The 20,065-nt window shown below is 41.1% G+C and overlaps 1 protein-coding gene across 4 annotated transcripts; it reads left to right on the top strand.

Annotated features, from left to right (window-relative positions):
- The first annotated feature begins 229 nt into the window (after positions 1–229).
- znf318 (zinc finger protein 318) lies at positions 230–20,065 on the top strand. 4 transcript variants are annotated; one of them, XR_014533264.1, is made up of 13 exons: positions 230–713; positions 1,118–1,236; positions 2,462–3,068; positions 3,172–4,525; positions 4,625–4,722; positions 8,372–8,471; positions 8,561–8,847; positions 13,073–13,234; positions 14,572–14,662; positions 14,895–15,013; positions 17,249–19,372; positions 19,492–19,579; positions 19,674–20,065. XR_014533264.1 is itself a non-coding variant. In XM_083539844.1 (12 exons), exons 1-11 carry the CDS (start codon positions 456–458, stop codon positions 19,355–19,357), a joined length of 5,304 nt encoding a protein of 1,767 aa, XP_083395970.1. In that variant the 5' UTR covers positions 230–455; the 3' UTR covers positions 19,358–19,372; positions 19,492–20,065. The 4 variants fall into 4 exon arrangements, 2 of the variants coding, with proteins under 2 accessions (XP_083395970.1, XP_083395969.1); XR_014533263.1 differs by having other exon boundaries at positions 17,249–19,579; XM_083539844.1 differs by having other exon boundaries at positions 19,492–20,065.

Consider the following 20,065-nt stretch of genomic DNA (forward strand, 5'->3'; position numbering starts at 1 on the left):
TGTACAGATGTCAAGATAAGTCAGAAATGGCAAAAATAAACTATGTTGGCAATATATTGTATATTGTAACAAAACTGCGTATTTATGCGTGTGTGTGTGTGTATATGTATGTATGTACTAATGAATAATTTATATCGATATTAAAAAAAAACCCTCATTAATGAATCGTCTGCACTGCATGCAGCCTAGTATGCAATAATAAATAATACAGGAGGAACGTGATTGGTTGACCGCCACATGTGGCGTCATTTCCTGTTTGGCTAGCCGAGTGGTGGTGCAGGAAGTAGTTATTGCACGGTTTGATGGCGCGTGTTGTTGTGTGTATGTGTTGAATTTGGAGTAATAATATTACTGTGGAATGTTTAAACGCGTGCGCGAAAGAAATTATAACGGGCCTTAGAGAGGTGAACGGAGGCCACCGGATCCGAATATAGCTGAGACGGGCAGCTGGCGCCATGTACCGAGGGCCGAGGCCGCACCGAGGCGCGTATCCTCCTCCCGCAGGGTCCCGCGGCTTTGCTCCGCGCGGCCCGCCTCCCGCGAGCGCATACCCCGGCGCTCCGTACCGCGCCGAGCACGCGCGGGGCACCAACGGCTATCCGCATGCCTACCGCCGACACTCGGAGTTTCCGCGAAGGCGCTATTCATCCCCGGGAAGAGGGTCGGGGGAAGACTTCCGAGGCGACGGGCCTCCCCCTAGAGACTACGGCCATGTAAGGCAGCCTGAATAAACACACACACACACACACTGCTTTTTGGAGGTTACCTGCGTGATGACGCCATATGTAGACCTGTTCATCATGAGCTGCATCCCAAACTGTACATAAGTGACGTAGTGTGTGCGCATCTCTGTGTGGATATTTGTACATCCGTGATACTGGTTCTCCACGTTTTAGTATTTTTCTTTCTAATACACACGATTCTGCTCTTCACCCTTTGCTGAGATGGACAATGAAATGTGTAGGACGAAGGTTATTTTTCTTCTCCGTTATTGAGTGTTCAGGCATGTCAGGGAAATCATGTAAAGCTGGATTTTCTTGTCAAGTATCAATTAAAGTGAAGTTATATCATTATTCTGAAACACTATTAATTTGTATGCTTACTTTTTTTTTTTCAGAGATATACCCCTTCACCTCCTCATGGTGGTCTCCCCACTGACCATAGTCTTGTTATAACTGTGGGCAACGAGTTGACCAGTTTATCTCAGAGCACAGGAGTGGACATGCCCTATGCCAGGTAAACTTTTTTGTTCAGAAACTGGGTATAATTGAGTTTTGTGGTACACCTGGCTGAAGGGTTAGTCAGTGATGGGGATAATCAGGATTAGACAGGAGCTTGGAGTGATATCAGACTGGGGAAGATGAAAGGTATCGCATGAAAGGGAGATCTGCCCTCATCTACATACATGAATTCATACACAGTAAGGATGTGCATGTTCATATGACGCAGCTACTGATGCACTGCAATACAATTCCCCCATGACGGTGCGGTGCGGTGCGATCCGATTTCAACAGTGCAAATCTCTGCAATAGAAAACATATGATGCTTTGCAGTTCAATATGGTTTTGTGCGTGTTTTTTTTTTTTTTTTTAATGTGCGTGTTCTGTGAGCAATGGCCCATCACGTAATTTGTTGACGCAATAAACCAAATAACCGGGCAGTTAAAGCAAAACTCACCTTTCCGCATCACCAAAAAATATGTCGAAACGAAAAATAGCAGATTTTTTCAAACAATCTTCATCTCTGTCCAACACTTCTGCTGATGACACGCCTGTTAGTAAAACAGCAGGCTGCAGTTGTCTCCGCGTCAGAGAGAGGGAGAACGACAGACACACTGAGGACCATCTTTCTATGTCGGTCACTGAAAACATAAATAAAAAAAGCAAAAGACATTTTTAAAACTTCTTGGATTCAAGAGCTTTCACGACTGAGGTACGATCACGAGACGCAGAAAACGTTTTGCGACTTCTGCTCTAAAGTGGGCAGAGAAATTGGGGGGAAATAATTTAATTACCGGAACAGATCATTTTTAAAAAGTGACCGTAGGAAAACTACGGTCATTTTTACAGATCTTTTTTTTTTTGGTCTGGAGCCCTGAAGTGTAATCGTATTTTCAGCCTTTTTTTTATTTCGGCCAACAACTGAATGCCATTTGCGGCTGAAATTTGATATAGAATATTTTTTAACTCTTAAAAAAAAAAGTTTAGAGTTTAGTTTAAAACACTTTTAAATAATAAAAGTCTAGCGTATCTACTAATAATTATATATAAATAAATCGGTTTTTTTACCGATGCAGATACGTGTTAAAAAAAACAAAAAAACAAGTATGCATCACGATACAAATGCAAACTTTTTAAAATTAATAGCTTAATTAAAAAGCTTTTACTATATATTATTTTTTATCTTGGAAGTTATAAACCTTAAACAAAACTGTGTGCGTGTTAATTTTTCTCCCTCACAGAGATTATTCTCCACAACGGTCAAGCTATGAGGCCCATGATGAGCATCGGTTAAGAAGGCACAGTGATAGCCGTTGTGGGAACAGAGGCTGGAGCCGCAGTCCAAACAGAATTCACAGCCGAAGTCGTCCTCGCAGCAGGAGCCGTAGCCGCGCGGTGAGTCGCAGCAGGGCGGTGAGCCGAGGACGTAGCAGACCACGCAGCAGGAGTAGGAGTAGAAGCCAGAGCAGGGGAAGGAGTAGAGCGAGGAGCAGGGCAAGGAGCAAGAGTAGACCATGCAGCAGAAGCTGTAGCAGGGGAAGGAGTCGGAGTCAGAGCAGGGGGAAAAGCAGGGCAAGGAGTCGGAGTCAGAGCAGGGGAAAAAGCAGGGGAAGGAGTCAGAGCAGAGCAAGAAGCAAAACAAGGAACAGGCCAAGGAGCCGGAGTCGAAGTGGCACCAGCAGCAGCAGCTGCAGCAGCAGAAACAGCAACAGAGATAAGGAAGATTTTCGAGAGCTTGAGAGGGCCCGTCGACGAAAAGAGCTGGAGGACATGCTCACGATGCCCACTAAGTCCATCTTGAAAAAGAGAGTTGACTCCTCCGAGACTGATTCTCCCATGATCGGACAGGTGGGTATGATTTCTAAAGGGGAAGATTTTACTAAATTTGTAACAGGTCAGTTTCAGATTATTTATTTTTTGTGTGTGTGTGTGTGTTCTTCATTGGTTTTAGAGTACTGACTCCCCACAAGAGAATCCAGGCAGTGGTCTTTCAAAGGATGCGGAACAGTTGCTATGTGCAGTGACTAAAACCATGGACCCAGACATACTGGCTTCAGTGTTGTCTAGAAATTCTAATGCCAGTGCCTTTGAAGAGCTCTTAAGCAAATTACAACCAACCAAAGAGAGCGGGCATGGGTTCTCTCTTCCTCATGAAAGTAGCGGCCAGGAGAATTCAGACCTCACTCAGCTTCTCAGTGTGATGGCAGAGGCAGTAGCCCCACCAATGGACAAAAAGAAAAACTTTGAAGATATTGAAGACGAGGAGAAGTTCCTGTATGGGGACGAGGAAGAGGAAGGCACGTCCAAGGCAAAAGAAATGCCAAAATCTGGACAGTGTAGCTTATTGAATGTTTATGAGAAACCTGGAGCTAATTTGCTGTATCATGAACCAAGGACTGGTATAGGACATGATCTCCATAGAAAAGAATATGGACGTTCTTTCAGTCAGCATTCTGAAGAGGATGAAAGTCAAATAAAGAAACAGAGCAAATATCGGGATAAGAACTATTCTAAAGTTTTGCCTGGGCAGCATCTTGATGAGGAACCTCAGAGTAAAACACCAGTAACTAGCACTCATGATGCTCAGGTTAGGGCAGAGGTTGAGGAATATGAGAAGATCCAAGACCTCCTTAAGACTATTGGCCTTGACCTGGGCGTAGCTGAGATCAGCAAGATGGCTGCGAGGACTCAAGAGCGCCTCCAGGGTAAGAATCCTGCAAAGTCTTCTGTCAAAAGGCAACAGTCTGACCGGAAACGCCAGAGCCACAGCAGGAGTTCCAGTAGCTCCAGCGGGAGAAAGAGCAGAAGTCGGAGTTCAAGCAGGAGAAGCAGCTGCAGCAGTAGAAGCAGTCAGAGCAGAAGCTATGAGCGCACCTCGAGTTGTAGCAAGAAGAAGTCTGTTCCTCTTGAAAGACGTTCGTTGCGATCAGATAGTCAGAGTAAGAGAGAGGTTCGGCCTGCCACTAAAGCCGAAGAGAACACGTGGACTCGCACAGGACCACCTCCTCCTGAAATTGGGACTCCCGGAACAAATCATTTCCCAACTCATTCTGCCCATCCGATGCCTCCTTATCACCAAGCACAGTCACATATACCTCCTAATTATCCTCCACCTGGCTATGATCCTTATGGGAACTACATGCCATATATGCCTCAAGGCTGGCCCCTGTACCCTCCTCCTGGAATGCCAATGCCCGCTCCAACGCCGCCATCTATTAAAGACTACAGCTCCCCTGCCATAGAGCGACCCTTCCTGAAAGTAATCAATACTGTAGCAAACGAAGCTGAAGGGATGGATAAAAAAGGTGAACAGCTTTGTGATCGTTATAATTTGTATTAAAAATAAGTAAACCTGCTGTTTTTTGTTTTTAAATCATGGACCTTTCCCCCCCCCTTATCCATAGGTTTAAAGGTGGACCCATTACAGAGCATTACAATTGCATGCAGTGGAAACCAGAGGAGGGTAATTGAAGAAAAGAATAATGCCAATCAGAAGCAAAAGGTAACGATAGGACTGACTTATTAGGAAGCGTTGTACCAAATAGGGCTCCAACTAACGATTATTTATTAGATGTTGATGAAAGATAATGAAAATAAATGGGAAAAAAAACCTCACTAAATAACAAACAATATTTATTGATACATATGAGTTATTTTGACAACAGAAGTTGACTTAACTTTGATGTTCAAATGAAAATTGTAAGTCTTGTAACACATGAGCATGTGCAGTATTATTCAACCCCCCAGCTTCAGTACCTTGTGGAGCGCCCTTTAGTTTTTATAACTTCTAACAAGCGTTTTCGATAAGTGCTGACAAGCTTCTTACACCTCTCGATTGGAATCTTTGCCCATTCTTCACGTGCAAAAGCCTCTAACTCAGTGATGTTTGATGGCTTCCGTGCTGCAACTGTCTTCTTTAAATCCCACCAAAGATTTTCAATTGTATTAAAATCTGGTGACTGAGAAGGCCATTCCAGGACACTTCAGCATCTTTTCCCCAACCAAGCTTTGGTTGATTTGGAGGTGTGCTTGGGATCATTGTCTTGCTGAAAGATCCAATAATCACCGAAGTTTTTATTTGTCAACAGAAGGCATCACGTTCTTCTTCAAAATGACTTGGTATTTTTGGGAATCCATGATGCCAGGTACACAATCAAGATTGCCAGTTCCTGCCACAGAAAAACAGCCCCACATCATTATTGACCCACCTCCGTGCTTGACCGTGGGGATGGTATTCTTCTGGTCATAAGCCTGACCTTTTGCACGCTGGTCCATATGTCCAAAAAGTTCCAGTTTGGTTTCATCAGTCCATAGAACTGGCTCCCAGAAGTTTTATCCAAATTCCTCCTGGCATATTCTAGTCGACTCCTGATGTTCCTTGAGGTCAAGAGTGGAGTGCGTCTTGGGGTCTGGCCATGAAGTCCTTGATTATTCAGTGCACGTCTTATAGTTTCCACTGAAGCACTTGTACCAGCCTTCATCATGTCATCCTGTAGCTGTCTTGCAGTCACACGGGGGTTTTTCTTAGCTGTCCTGACTAAGTTGCTAAGGGCCCTTGATAAAATTGTGAGCTTTCTTCCACGGCCAGGCAGGTTTGCAGCTGTTCTTCTTTAAACTTCCTTATAATGCTCCCAATGGTGTCTCTTGGAATGTTAAATCTTTTGGAAATCTTCTTATACTCAAGGCCCTTCAGATGTGATGACATAATCTCCCCTATCAGCTTTTGTGGAAGCTCCTTTGTCTTTCTCATGATTGCAACTCACCTTGAACACCTTCATGGTCAGGGTTTATATATGCATCACAGCTGAAGCAAATGACGGATCGTTATAGAGTTCCCAAAGGCTTAATGACGTTTCAGCTCCACTTAAGCGGGGTACCACTGTATCACTAAACTCATTAAGAAGCCATCCAATTTCAATACTTGGAAGCCATCCAAGTTCAATATTGGAGACTCGTGGCGTCTCACTCTAATCAGCTTAATAAATCCAAACACCTGCAAAGGTTTTCTGAACCTTTAAATAGTGTCTCAGTCTGGTTCAGGCTACACAATCATGGGGGAAGACTGCTCACTTGACAGTTGTGCAGAAGACGATCATTGACAACCTGCACATGGAGGAAAGGTCATTGCTAAAGAAGCTGCTGTTCACAGAGTGCTGTATCCAAGCACATTAATTGAAAAGAAGCCCATTCAAGAATTTGTGGGAGATTCACAAAGAGTGGACTGCAGCTGGAGTCAGTGCCTTGAGAGCCTCCACGCACAGACGTATCCATGGGCTACAACTGACGCATTCCCTGTGTCAACTCCTGAACCAGAGACAACGTCAGAGGTGTTTTACCTGGGCGAAGGACAAAAAGGACTGGACTGTTGCTCAGTGGTTCAAAGTCGTCTTTTCAGATGAAAGGAAAGAAAATTTGCATTTCATTTGGAAATCAAGATCCCAGAGTCTGGAGGAAGAGAGGGGCGAGGAACAGAATCCAAGTTGCTTGAGGTCCAGTGTAAAGTTTGTACAATCAGTGTTGGTTTGGGGAGTCATGTCATCTGCTGGTGTTAATCCACTGTGTTTTATTAAGTCCAAGGTCAGCACAGCCGTCTACCAGGAGGTTTTAGAGCACTTCATGCTTCCCTCTGCTAACAGCTTTATGGAGATGCTGATTTCATTTTCCATCAGGATTTGGCACCTGCCCAAACTGCCAAAAGCACCAAAAGTTGGTTCAACGCCCATAGTGTTGGTGTGCTTGACTGGCCAGCAAACTCACCAGAACTGAACCCCATAGAGAATCTATGTGGTATTGTCAAGAGGAAAATGAGAAACGCGAACAAAAAGTTGCTTGTAAATAGCTTGTAAATTGGTGGGTTTTTGTTAAATGTGAGCCAAAATCATCAAAATTTAAATAAATTAACACTTGAAATATATCAGATCAACTTTTTAATGATATTCTAATTTATTGAGATGCACCTGTATGCATTGGTGTACAAATGCATAATCAATATCTGAAAACCACAACAGTGACTAAAATGTCATTGTTTACCGCTGCTGTTATTTGCTGATTTTAGATTTAGCGTTTGTTCTCACTGTTTTCATTTAATCCATCACGATTTCGAGAGTGACCTGATTGCGCAACCTGATGCTTGCGAGTCACGACAGAACAGATCCAGTGCGACTGTCACAAAGTTTTTGCTCACCGTGTTGCTGTTTCGCCTTCATCCGTGACACCTGTGTGTTTTCTTTTCATGTGCTCGTGCACATGAAAAGTGTGTTTCTTTCATCCCACACAAGCTCCGCTTTGCATATCTACCTGGTACAGATTTCTTTGTTGTGTTTAATAATAGTTTTAATAAAATGCTTCTATGCCTTGGATGACTCAGGACGCACATTTTTTTACCACACTTCCACACTTAGTCATGCTAACCTGAAACTTGACCAAACCCAACTACTCGATAACGGCATTTGTTGACAACGAATTTAATAATCGATTAGTTGTTGTAGCCCCAGTCCAAAATATCACATGGTAGCTCATGGCCTTAGAGGATAGAATAACCAAACATGTTCAAGGCCAAACTTTCCACCTCCTTCTATATACTCTGTTTTATAAGCAGATCATTCTTGACCAATTGGAATGTGGAAGTTAACGTGGAAAAGAATGTTCAAAATGTCTTTAAGTTCAGGTGTCCACAATCTTTTGTCCATATAGTGTATTTAGAAACATAAAATGCATGCAGACAACAATACAGTAATATCAAAAATACTGTACTGTACAGTCTAAGGGGGAAAAAAAGACTGCATAAAGGCATTTTTAACCATGATTTGGGCTTAAAATTAGTGTTAGGGTTGGAGAAGCATGAAATGAAACACTTTAAAGGGCATTTGACCCTCTCTTGAAGTGTTTGTTGCACTGCATGGTTCCAGTCTATCATACAGAATATATTAAAAAAAAAAAGAATATGAGGGAAGGTCTAACCATGTCAACTAGTCATGTCATTTATTATTTCACACTTCAACCACCCATGTTTCTCTTTTGCTTAGTTCTTTGGTCATTTAATGTAGATCCTGTTCTTCACAACTATTAAAAGTGCTTTAAATTAGTTGTTGGCCACTAAAAACACTTCCTGTGGGTAAATAATATTGTAAATACTATTGTATCATGGCTAGGTAACTGAAGAGCTTGAAAAGCTTAAGAAGGACAGAGATTCCCGATTGAAGAAAAAAGAGAGTTTGATAAAAGAATTGGAGACACTACGAAAACAGCAAGGTATTTCTGTTCATTTATTTGATCTATCATCATGATTTTTTTTTATGATCTTTGTACATTCATTGGCATTTTCTTGTTCTGTACCATAGGGGAGCTCCTAAGGAAAAAGCGAAGGGAGAAAGATGGCCACAAAGACCCCATCCTTATGGAGCTTGGTCGTCTACAAGAGGATGTGATGGCCCAGATCTCTGTTCTGCGTACTGAACATGGGGCAGCAGAAAAAAAGTATGAAGAACTAGTGAAGGTGGCAACCATCCTGGGGCTGGACCACAGAAACCTTAGGAGCTCGGCAGAACAGACACCATCTCATAGCAAGTCGAAAGAGTCCAGAAGCCCAGAGAAATCTAAATTCGCCTCCATCACATCCTGCCCACAGGTAGAATACTTTATGCTGCTAGTGGGTAAGCTCAGAGAGCAAGGGACCTGGTGAATCCTAACCTCTCTTTATAATGGTTTATTTATAATAATAAATAAGAGTTTTTTTCCTTGGTTTCTGAACCTGCTTGTGTTATTGGGCAACTGGATATAAAAAGCCAGTGCCCTGGACACACTCTGCTCATCTCAGGTGCCAGAATTAAAATTTTATGTTCACTGTAGAACAGTTCTTTGATCTCTTGAGTTGGTTTTATAATTCATATTCAGTATTTAGTTTACGATCTTAGTTGAAGTATTTACCAAAGTTATTTACCAGCTTTGTACTGAGAATGTACAAGCAACAGGTAATATCCATGCATGGACTAAACATTTCTGCACTCAAAGTAGGATTATAACAAACTGCACTTTAGAGAGTCAATTATTTATGAACTTAAATAGACTATGGCTTAGAAGATAGCATCAATTTATTTAATAATACTTATTATATAGGTATTAAAAATGCCAAGATCATCTGACAAGCCATTTTCTTTTTACAAAATCAAATTGTAGTCAGCAAGACAGGAAGAGTATATTTTATTATTATAATTATTAGTTTATTTATTTATTTTTTGTTTTGTTTTTTTCAAATCTGTCTGTAGGCTTTACAGGATGAAAAAATATACAGTGCCTATCAAGATTGGAAACACCTAGTTTTTCATAGTTTTTGAGATGCATGCATGTTGTAATTAATATTCCACAATGTAATGAACAGTTAAACTTTTATTTTCAGTCAAAAATCCTCTCTTAGCATGAATAACAACTTTACACACTCTGCATCCAGACGGTATTTTTAATTTTTCTTGAACATTCAGCTAAAATATTTTTGCCATGCCTCTTAGAAAACTTACCAAAGCTGTTCTTCACTAAACTGGAGATTTCTTTTTGACCTTGTGATCCAGTTCATCCCAGAACATTTCAGTAGGATTTAGGTGCAATGACTGGGCAGGCCTTTTGCTCTCTAAATACCATTTACGGAGCTTGGACATATGCTTCAGCTCATCGCGTTGTGTTAAATGGTGAAGTCGTTTCCAATGAGCCGCAGTCCAGACGGAATTGCATGGTGGTGTTCTTTCGGCTGTTCCTGTTAGGGGTCGCCACAGCGGATCATTCATCTCCATACCCCCCGTCCTCTACATCTGCCTTCCCTGTCTTCCATCACCACATCCATAAACCACCTCCTTGGTCTTCCTCTTTTCCTCCTTCCTGGTAGCTCCATCCTCAGCATTCTCCTACTGATATACCCCATGTCCCTTTTCTACACATGTCCCAACCATCTCAATCTCGCCTCCCTCACCTTGTCTCCAAAACGTCCTACATGTGCTGTCCCTCTAATAAACTCATTTCTAATCCTGTCCATCCTCGTCACTCAAAAACCTCAACATCTTCAGCTCTGCTACCTCCAGCTCCACCTCCTGTCTTTTACTCAATGCCACTGTCTCTAAACCATACAACATCGCAGGTCTCACCACAGTCCTATAAACTTTCCCTTTCACTCTCGCAGATACCCTTCCATCACGAATCACTCCTACCACTCTTCTCCACCCACTCCACCCTGCCTGCACTCTTCTTCACCTCTCTAACACACTCTCCATTACTTTGCACTGTTGACCCCAGGTACCTGAACTCCTCCACCTTCTCCACCTCTTCTCCCTGCAACTGCACCACTCCACTGCCCTCCCTCTCATTCACACACATGTACTCTGTCTTACTCCTACTGAATTTCATTCCTGTCCTCATACATGTCCTGCACCACCCTCACATACTTCTCTACCACACCTGACTTCCTCATACAATACCACAACTCCTCTCTCGGCACCCTGTAGTACGCTTTCTCTAAATCCACAAACACACAATGCAGCTTCTTCTGATCTTCTTTATACTTCTCCATCAACATTCTCAAAGCAAATATTGCATTTGTACAGCTCTTCCTCAGCATGAATGGAATTGCATGGTGTTAAATTGTGGAGTGGGAGCAATGTTGGTTCAGGATTCCTTTCGCCCTATTGGAATAAGTCTTCAACCTTCCCTGCTCCAAAACAACCCCAAACTATTGAGCTTGCACCACAGGGGTGAGGCAGTCTGATCGCATGTTCTTCTTTTAGAGACAAAACTGTTGAATTTGAACTCCTCTGTCTGAAGAATTTTATTCTATTTGATCACTGTGCACTTTCTGCATTTATGTTTTTTGCATATAAATAAAAGGAACATGCATGTGTATCAAAAATGAGACTAGGGTGTTTCCAAACTTTTATAGATCAGTTGACAAGATTTGTGTCTGTTACTAGTAATTGGAAATTTTCACAGGGGAGTTGAGGTTTCTGCTCTTTTATCATCCCCTCATTTATTAGTATTGGATCTTAATTTTTAAGTTTTAATGTATTTAAGGTTGAATGACATTATTTCTGAAAAAAAAGTAGACAACTAAATTGAAAATGAACTTCATACACGCGGCAAAATATTAACCTTTAAATGGGGTTTACAACGAGTCAATGATTAAGAAATGATCAAGAATTCAACAAACTTTCTTTTGCAAATGGTGGCACAGGAAGTCTTAAGAGGGCATTAGTTAAATTTTTTTAAGAGGGTATTTGTTTTTTCCTTATTATTTTGCTTTGGAGTGTAATTATACATGTAGTACCAATTAATGTTAATTATTCAGGATGCACTTTTTTTTTTTTTTTTTTTTTTTGGCCATAATGTGAAATAACGGTAAAAAAATGTCCACTGTGTTGCGCTTCTCAATGTTATGATGCTACTTTCAAACTTTATTTATTTTTATTTTTTATAATCTTACACCCAGTTTTTGCTCGTACTTTTCCAAGATACGTTGAAGGGTTATTTTGTTTTCAAAAAAATTATTGATTCAAACATTATCAGCCCTAGGTTGATGGATGGATGGATGGATAAACATTGTAATGTGTCAGTGTCCTGTAAACACTCACTTCAGTTCTCCTGTTCTCAGGAGACCAGTGTGCTAAATTAAACCCAATGCTCACCACCACTTTCAGCTGTATCGAGCCTTGATCATGTTTTTCCGGGATGGTAAATTGCGAGGTTTTAACCAAACACCAAAGGAGGTTCATTCCTTGTGCTTGCGCTGAAATTTGCTTATGCCTTTACACATGCAAACTCGCGCACTCACTGATCATGCCCTGCTTATGCGAGCGATACAGCAGTGGCTTATTTGCTAAGAAAATAATAGTCATTGACGGTTTCTTAATTTACTTCCAAGGACAATCAGGAGGTAAAGTGATTTCGGAGTCACTAGAGATAAACTGCTGCATACACCTTTTATATCTATATAATTTTAACTACTGATCATCAGAAAAAAGAAAACTACTCTTAGCTTTACTCATAGGTTCTCGGATCTACACTATACGGACAAAAGTTTGTGAACATCTGACCAGTATGTGCTTTTCATTCCATCCTATTCCACATTTAGTCCCAACTTCCTGTTATAATAACCTCCACTTTTCTGAGAAGATGTTCCACTGGATTGTGGAGTGTGTTCATGCAGATTTGTGCTCCTTCAGATACAGGGGTGTTAGTAAAGTCAGGTACTGATTTTGTGAGGTGAGGAGGCCTGGGGTGCAGTCAGTATTCACATCCATCCCTATGCTGTTCAATAGGGTTGGAGTTTTATAGCAGGAGATCTTCCACTCCAAACCCATGTAAAGCATATCTTCATAACTGCATCATAGAAACACACATGGCTGGAAGACTCAGATGTCCCTGTTCTTTTGTCCATATAAAGTATCTCTTCTACAAATTGCAACATTCAGCTGATTTCTGCAAATAGTAATCACTCTCATTACATCAAGATCCTAATATCACTGAATTCTATAAAGGGAAGTGCTTACTTTCATACACTAGAACCATTTAGTCCGGGATTTTTTTCCGCATTACTTTAAAGGTTTGCTATTTGTCTGGGACCTGGATTATTGACCACCTACACACATACATAGTTGTTAGGAGCTTAAAACTAGTGCAATGGGTTCCTCTCAGCCGGAGCACAGATGGCCTAAATTACAAAGGTAAGATTACTTTGTCACACTTCAATAATAGGGGAATCAGGGTTTGTTTGTATATTGAAATTTTTTTTTTTCTTCAAACCTGTTGCTGCTTCTCTTTTTTCAGGTGGATTTCTGGTCTTCTTGCTAATGTGTAATTTGTCCCTCCTAAACTAGGATACCAGGTCCTCAGCTCCAGGACCCAGCACCAGATCGGATTCAGTAAGCGAGATATTTGAGTACTATGATGCAGGAAACCACTGGTGCAAAAACTGCAACGCTACTAGTGGTTCCATGTTTGATTTTTTCACACACTTGCACAGCAAAACGCACAGAAAGGTAAATAGCCATTTTTTATTTATGTATTTTTATTACAGATCAATGTTATTGAACTCCTGTTTGTCAGTTTTAATCATAGTTCGGTCCGTATATGTTTGGATGCAGGCACAATTGTTTATTTTAGCCGTTTAACAAAATGTTTTCAGGTTCCAGTTATGTAATGAATATGGGCTTAATATAGTGCACTCTCCAGGAAATGGGCATAAAATTGTCAAAGTCTGCAATCAAGAAACTTCACGAGAGCATATACAGAGGATTCACCACAAAAGTGCAAACCATTTATAAGCCTTAAGAAAAAAATAAAGGCCAGATCAGGTTTGGAAACCAATTCTTTAGACAGATGAGACTAAGATTAACCTGTTTAAGAATGACGGAAAGAAAAAAATCCTGCAGACAACTTGCATTATATTTACAGCATTTAGCAGATGCTTTATCCGGAGCAACTTATATTTATCTCATTCATTCAACTGAGCAGCTATAGGATAAAAGGCCTTGCTCACGGTCCCAGGAGTGGCAGCTTGTTGTGGCTGGGATTTGAACTCATGACCTTCAGATCCAAAGTTCCACACATTGACCACTAAGTTAACACCTCCTAAGACTCCATTGAACAGCTCAGGATCCAAAGCGTACAAAATCATCTTTAAATCATGGTGGAGGATGACATTGGCTTGCATTGAGGCACTTGGTCACTGGTGTATATTAATGATGTAACGGAAGACAGAAACTCCCGGATGACCTGTACAAGGATCTACTGTCTGGCCCGATTCAACCAAATTCAGAAAAGTGGATTGAACGGATCTTCAAAATATAAATGGACAAAGACCCTAAACATGCTGCAAAAGCAGCTCTTTTTTGTGTGTGTGTGTGTAAGTAAGTAAGTAAGTAAAGAAGTGGAATGTTTTGCAATGGCAAGTCTGTCACCTGACAGAAAGTCAGAAAAACTCCTAAAAGAACCACAACTAAAGACAGCTGCAGTGATGGACTGGTAGAGCATCACAATGGAGGAACACCCAGTCTTTGGTGATGGTAATGGGTTCTAGAATTCTGCCAGTCGTTCACAGCAATCAAACATTCTCAACCATATTTTACTATGTACATTATTAATTTTGATTCTAAATTATTTGTCCAAATAAATTTGAGCCCTTGTGTATAAAAATGTTTGCAATTCCTAAATGTTTCGCACATTTTTATTTCTTGAATTAGTGACTTGCGTACAGAGCCATAATTATGAAGATTGTCGGCGTCCAAATATATGTGGATCAAACTGTACCTGGTTGTTTAATGTTGCGCCGCTGTACCTGTTAATTTGCTGTGTAAATGGTCCGTTTTGTTTGAAGACTATAGATCCCTACATCAGACCATGGGCATCGAATTTGGAACGAGAAAAGAAGCATCTTACAGGAGAACTCATTTCTAAACCTGCAAAAGGTAGAAGTTGCACTGTACTATTCTTCACTTTAGTTTGTGTGAGATAAGTAATAAAGTGGCTTGGATTTAAATCCAGGATTGTAGATATGAAAGAAAACCTGGTGTGATTTTATTTATTTATTTGTTTATTTTTATTGTGTTTTCTCACACAAAAACACTGCAGGGGTAATGTTTATTAATATTTCTGTTACTGAGAATGTGCCATAACCCTCACCATGTTTCTCTTCTGTAGGCTCGGAATTTGTGTTACCTGTGAGGGGATTTTTTTGCCAGTTGTGTAAAGAGATTTTTGGTGACCCTATTTGTGCAGAGGCCCATGTTTTATGTCATGAGCACAATGAACAGTATAAGGTATTTCTTTCTTTCTTTCTTTCTTTCTTTCTTTCTTTCTTTCTTTCTTTCTTTCTTTCTTTCTTTCTTTTATATATATATATATATATATATATATATATATATATATATATATATAGTGAGGAAAATAAGTATTTGAACACCCTGCTATTTTGCAAGTTCTCCCACTTAGAAATCATGGAGGGGTCTGAAATTGTCATCGTAGGTGCATGTCCACTGTGAGAGACATAATCTAAAAAAAAAATATCCAGAAATCACAATGTATGATTTTTTTAAACTATTTATTTGTATGATACAGCTGCAAATAAGTATTTGAACACCTGAGAAAGTCAATGTTAATATTTGGTACAGGAGCCTTTGTTTGCAATTACAGAGGTTAAACGTTTCCTGTAGTTTTTCACCAGGTTTGCACACACTGCAGGAGGGATTTTGGCCCACTCCTCCACACAGATCTTCTCTAGATCAGTCAGGTTTCTGGCCTGTCGCTGGGAAACACAGAGTTTGAGCTCCCTCCAAAGATTCTCCATTGGGTTTAGGTCTGGAGACTGGCTAGGCCATGCCAGAACCTTGATATGCTTCTTACAGGGCCACTTCTTGGTTATCCTGGCTGTGTGCTTCAGGTCATTGTCATGTTGGAAGACCCAGCCTCGACCCATCTTCAATGCTCTAACTGAGGGAAGGAGGTTGTTCCCCAAAATCACGCAATACATGGCCCTGGTCATCCTCTCCTTAATACAGTGCAGTCGCCCTGTCCCATGTGCAGAAAAACACCCCCAAAGCATGATGCTACCACCCCCATGCTTCACAGTAGGGATGGTGTTCTTGGGATGGTACTCATCATTCTTCTTCCTCCAAACACGTTTAGTGGAATTATGACCCAAAAGTTCTATTTTGGTCTCATCTGACCACATGACTTTCTCCCATGACTCCTCTGGATCATCCAAATGGTCATTGGCAAACTTAAGACGTGCCTGGACATGTGCTGGTTTTAGCAGGGGAACCTTCCGTGCCATGCATGATTTCAAACCATGACGTCTTAGTGTATTACCAACAGTAACCTTGGAAACGGTGGTCCCAGCTCTTTTCAGGTCATTGACCAGCTCCCCCCGTGTAGTTCTGGGCTGATTTCTCACCTTCCTTAGGACCATTGAGACCCCATGAGGTGAGATCTTGCATGGAGCCCCAGTCCGAGGGAGATTGAGTCATGTTTAGCTTCTTCCATTTTCTAATGATTGCTCCAACAGTGGACCTTTTTTCACCAAGCTGCTTGGCAATTTCCCCATAGCCCTTTCCAGCCTTGTGAAGGTGTACAATTTTGTCTCTAGTGTCTTTGGACAGCTCTTTGGTCTTGGCCATGTTAGTAGTTGGATTCTTACTGATTGTATGGGGTGGACAGGTGTCTTTATGCAGCTAACGACCTCAAACAGGTGCATCTAATTTAGGATAATAAATGTAGTGGAGGTGAACATTTTAAAGGCAGACTAACAGATCTTTGAGGGTCAGAATTCTAGCTGATAGACAGGTGTTCAAATACTTATTTGCAGCTGTATCATACAAATAAATAGTTAAAAAATCATATATTGTGATTTCTAGTTTTTTTTTTTTTTAGATTATGTCTCTCACAGTGGACATGCACCTACGATGACAATTTCAGATCCCTCCATGATTTCTAAGTGGGAGAACTTGCAAAATAGCAGGGTGTTCAAATACTTATTTTCCTCACTGTATATATAAAAATATATAATATATTGTAATAAATAAAATTGCTTTCTGGAATATTAAAATTTTACTGTAATTGTGAGGGGAATCGAACACTATACGGAAAGATATCACAGTGACTTACATTTATGTCATTCATTCAACTAAGCGGTTAAGGGCCTTGTTTAGGGGCCCATGAGTGGCATCTTGGGGCGGCTAGGATTTGAACTTATGACTTTCGGATCCAAAGTCTAATGCCTTACCCACTAAGCCACCACGTGGCGCTTATTGCATTAATTCATCCTCAGTAAATTCAGAATTGATGCTAATAAATTTTATTCATGTTACTAATGTATTTTGTATGGTATTTTGGGATTAAGAATAAATTATTTTCTCTCTGAATAATAATTCAGAATGCTTAGTGCACACTTTCTAAATCTTTTTTACTGTATGCTAGAAATATAAGATCAAGTACATTTTGCTCGCTCTACACTATAAAGCGGGTAATTTGTATCCAATTTCTTATTTCCTTAATAGAAACAAATGTACGAGAACCCACTTTATGAACAGCGGAGAAACCTGGATCGCCAAGCTGGCATGGAGAGCGAAAGAAAGCAGACTGAGCACAAACGAAAGCGTGAAGACGACGACTCCCAGGATGAGCAGAAAAATTCCAGCAAAGAGCAAGCAAAAAAGCCCAAATGCAGGAATGAAGAAGACGATCGCCTGAAATATGTCAAGGAAGAGGATCGGAAATCGAAATCTATCAAAGAGGAGGCGAATAAACCTAAATCGAAGAAAGAGGAGGTTGAGAGGAGCAAATGTAGAAAAGAAGAGGAAGAGAGGAATAGGTATGCAAAGGAGGAGGAAGAGAGGTACAGACACAAGAAAGGGGATGAGGAGAGGTACAAGTCTGATCTAGACAAATACAGATACAAGGAAGAAAATCGGTACAAGTACAGAGAGGATAATGAGAAGTATAAATACGGAAGGGAGGATGAAAAGTCCAAGTATCGGAAAGAGGATGACAAGAAATACAAATACGGCCATGAGTCTGAGGAAGAGAGGAGGCCAAAATACAGGGAGGAGGAGGCGCAAAAGTTGCTGAAATCCAAATGGGAGGAAGACGACGAAGAGGAGGGTGAGGAGGAAGAGGAGAGGCCCAAGTACAGCAAAAGGGAGGATAAAAAGCAACACCAGAGAGGAGGGCGCAAAGATGAGAGAGAGAAGTTTTCTTTAAAAGATGCTAAGGTTGACCCCGAGAAGTCGAGTGAGCTTCCAAAGGTTCTTTGCGGGCCGAGTCCAGCGATGCTTGCAAAACTTCGCAAAAAGAATGAAGACTTCACTTCACGTCCTGCCCTTGGAAAATTCACTTGGAAAAAGGCTGAAAAGACATCTCTGGAGAAGGAGGCCGAGAAAATTGCTGAGCAGTTTATAAAGGAAGATGAGGAGAGCGTTGTAGCTGCAGGAGCAAGTAAAAACTCTGAGGACCAGGATGCTTTTGCCAAGTCTGTGGCTGTTGCCAAGAGTATTGCTATCAAACTTTCGGGTAAAACGGCTATCGAACCTTCCCAAGAATGGGTAGCCTTTAACCAGAATAAAACTCGTCCTACTTTACCCTTCCCTTCTAATCCTTTAAGGAAATCCAATGTTGGGCTCCAAAACAAACCGGTTTCTGCCGACACATCCTCCTCGGCTGTTCCAACCATGGACTCAAGCAGCACATCATCTGAAACTAAGACCAAAAAACAAGCAGAGAATGAAGACGTTATGTCAGCTGATCTAATCTCCAAGGCTTTTGGTTGTGAGGAGGTGAAATTGGACATTCCATGTGATAGCTCACCCAGTCTTGCATTTGCTTCTGACTCTGTACCAACTCCTTCAACTGTAACAACTCCATCATGCACAGTACAGAAGCTGGAGCCTGTCAAGGTAAAAGCTCCTGTTGAACGTATGATTACTCTTGAGTCTGATGTAGCTGCTCCTGGAGTACCTGAGGAGGAACACAAGCTAACAGTCATGGTCCGTCCTCCTCCTCAACTTCAGACCCTCAAAAGTTCCTTTTCTGCAAAAACAGTCAAGCCAAAATCAAATCTAGCTGCAGCAAAAGCAAAAGACTTGTTTAACATTTTCTATGGCTGCAGCGCGATGACCAGCAGCAGCGCGATGACTAGCAGCAGTGCTTCTAGAGCTGGCAGTAAGGTTGGCTGTAAAGTGGCCCCTAAACCTGTTTCAGGACTTTTGGTGACCACTGGAAATAAAGAATCAACACAGGAGCAGGATCCAGACTCTAAACACGTAACTGAGGTCTCCAGTTTGAAGTGTGAGCAGCCATCTGAGGACAAAGGAGCACAGTCTGAGCCACCAATTTTTGAGCTTGAAGTGGAGCCACTTGTGAACTTAAGAACTGAAAAGCAAAGTGAAAGCCTGGAAATGGCAACAGCTGATTGCAAGAATGGATCCGATCCTCTTGATTGTTTAGCCAGTTCAGAAATGTTGGAGAACATCGAGATGATCGAAACCAATGATAACCAAAATCCCCTTGACTCTGAAGAGGCGATGACGCTCTCGTTTTCCCCACCACCAGGTTCTTTCACCGAGCAACTGAACTTGGACACATTTGAGTTCAGCTTTGATTCTTTGTAAAGAAACCTCCATCCAGTAGGTTTAGGGGCTATGCATGAAACCTGCGAATGTTTCAGTATCATTTGATCTGAAAACTTTTCATTTGTACGATTTTGGTTGAGATGTTTCATGTATTTTCTCAAACTCTTTGGCAGGTAATGCCAGTGAAATGATGGACTGACAAGCACTCATTCTGAAGAAAAGGAGGTTCCACTGAAAGAATGAGCACTGTCTCAGAATCAAGTAATGAACCATTAGCACATGTAAAATGTTGCACAGTTTTTGTTTAAAGTACAGGGTTTTGAACTCCCTGCTTTTTTTCTTGCTTTGTTTGCAGCTGAAACAGTTCCTTTAAAAAAAAAAAAAAAAGGAAAAAAAAGAAAGGTAATGTAGACCATCATTTTATATCATTTGAGAGTGATTAAAGTTCAAGTGTAAAATCCATTTATCCTTCCACTTAAGTAAATCAAAGATATTTTAATACAGGAGCCACAGAGATCCAAGGTCAGAAGAGAAAAAGAGTTGGTGAGGAGCTCATGCTACGGGGACAAAAAATGTCTTGAAATGTATTTGTACTTTTGAGTCCAGCTGTTTTCTCTTCACAGCTTTTGTGAGAACTGATGCAAATCGGTCCTGTACCCTGTTACTGTATACTGTTTCTGTAGTACTATTGGTTGTTCTGTAGTTTTTGGTGTATAAGGTGTAGTTGAAATAAATTTAATTGGCTTC

Source organism: Silurus aristotelis (genome assembly GCF_946808225.1).
Source record: "Silurus aristotelis genome assembly, chromosome: 4".
In the NCBI taxonomy this organism is placed as follows: Eukaryota; Metazoa; Chordata; class Actinopteri; order Siluriformes; family Siluridae; genus Silurus; species Silurus aristotelis.

What these genes read in the sequence shown, in the direction of transcription:
- znf318 (XM_083539843.1), top strand. Translation starts at nt 456, where the DNA reads ATGTACCGAGGGCCGAGGCCGCACCGAGGCGCGTATCCTCCTCCCGCA. An exon ending in CCCCTAGAGACTACGGCCAT is followed by an intron (nt 714 to 1,117) that starts GTAAGGCAGCCT and finishes TTTTTTTTTCAG; the next exon opens with AGATATACCCCTTCACCTCC. An exon ending in GACACTACGAAAACAGCAAG is followed by an intron (nt 8,472 to 8,560) that starts GTATTTCTGTTC and finishes TCTGTACCATAG; the next exon opens with GGGAGCTCCTAAGGAAAAAG.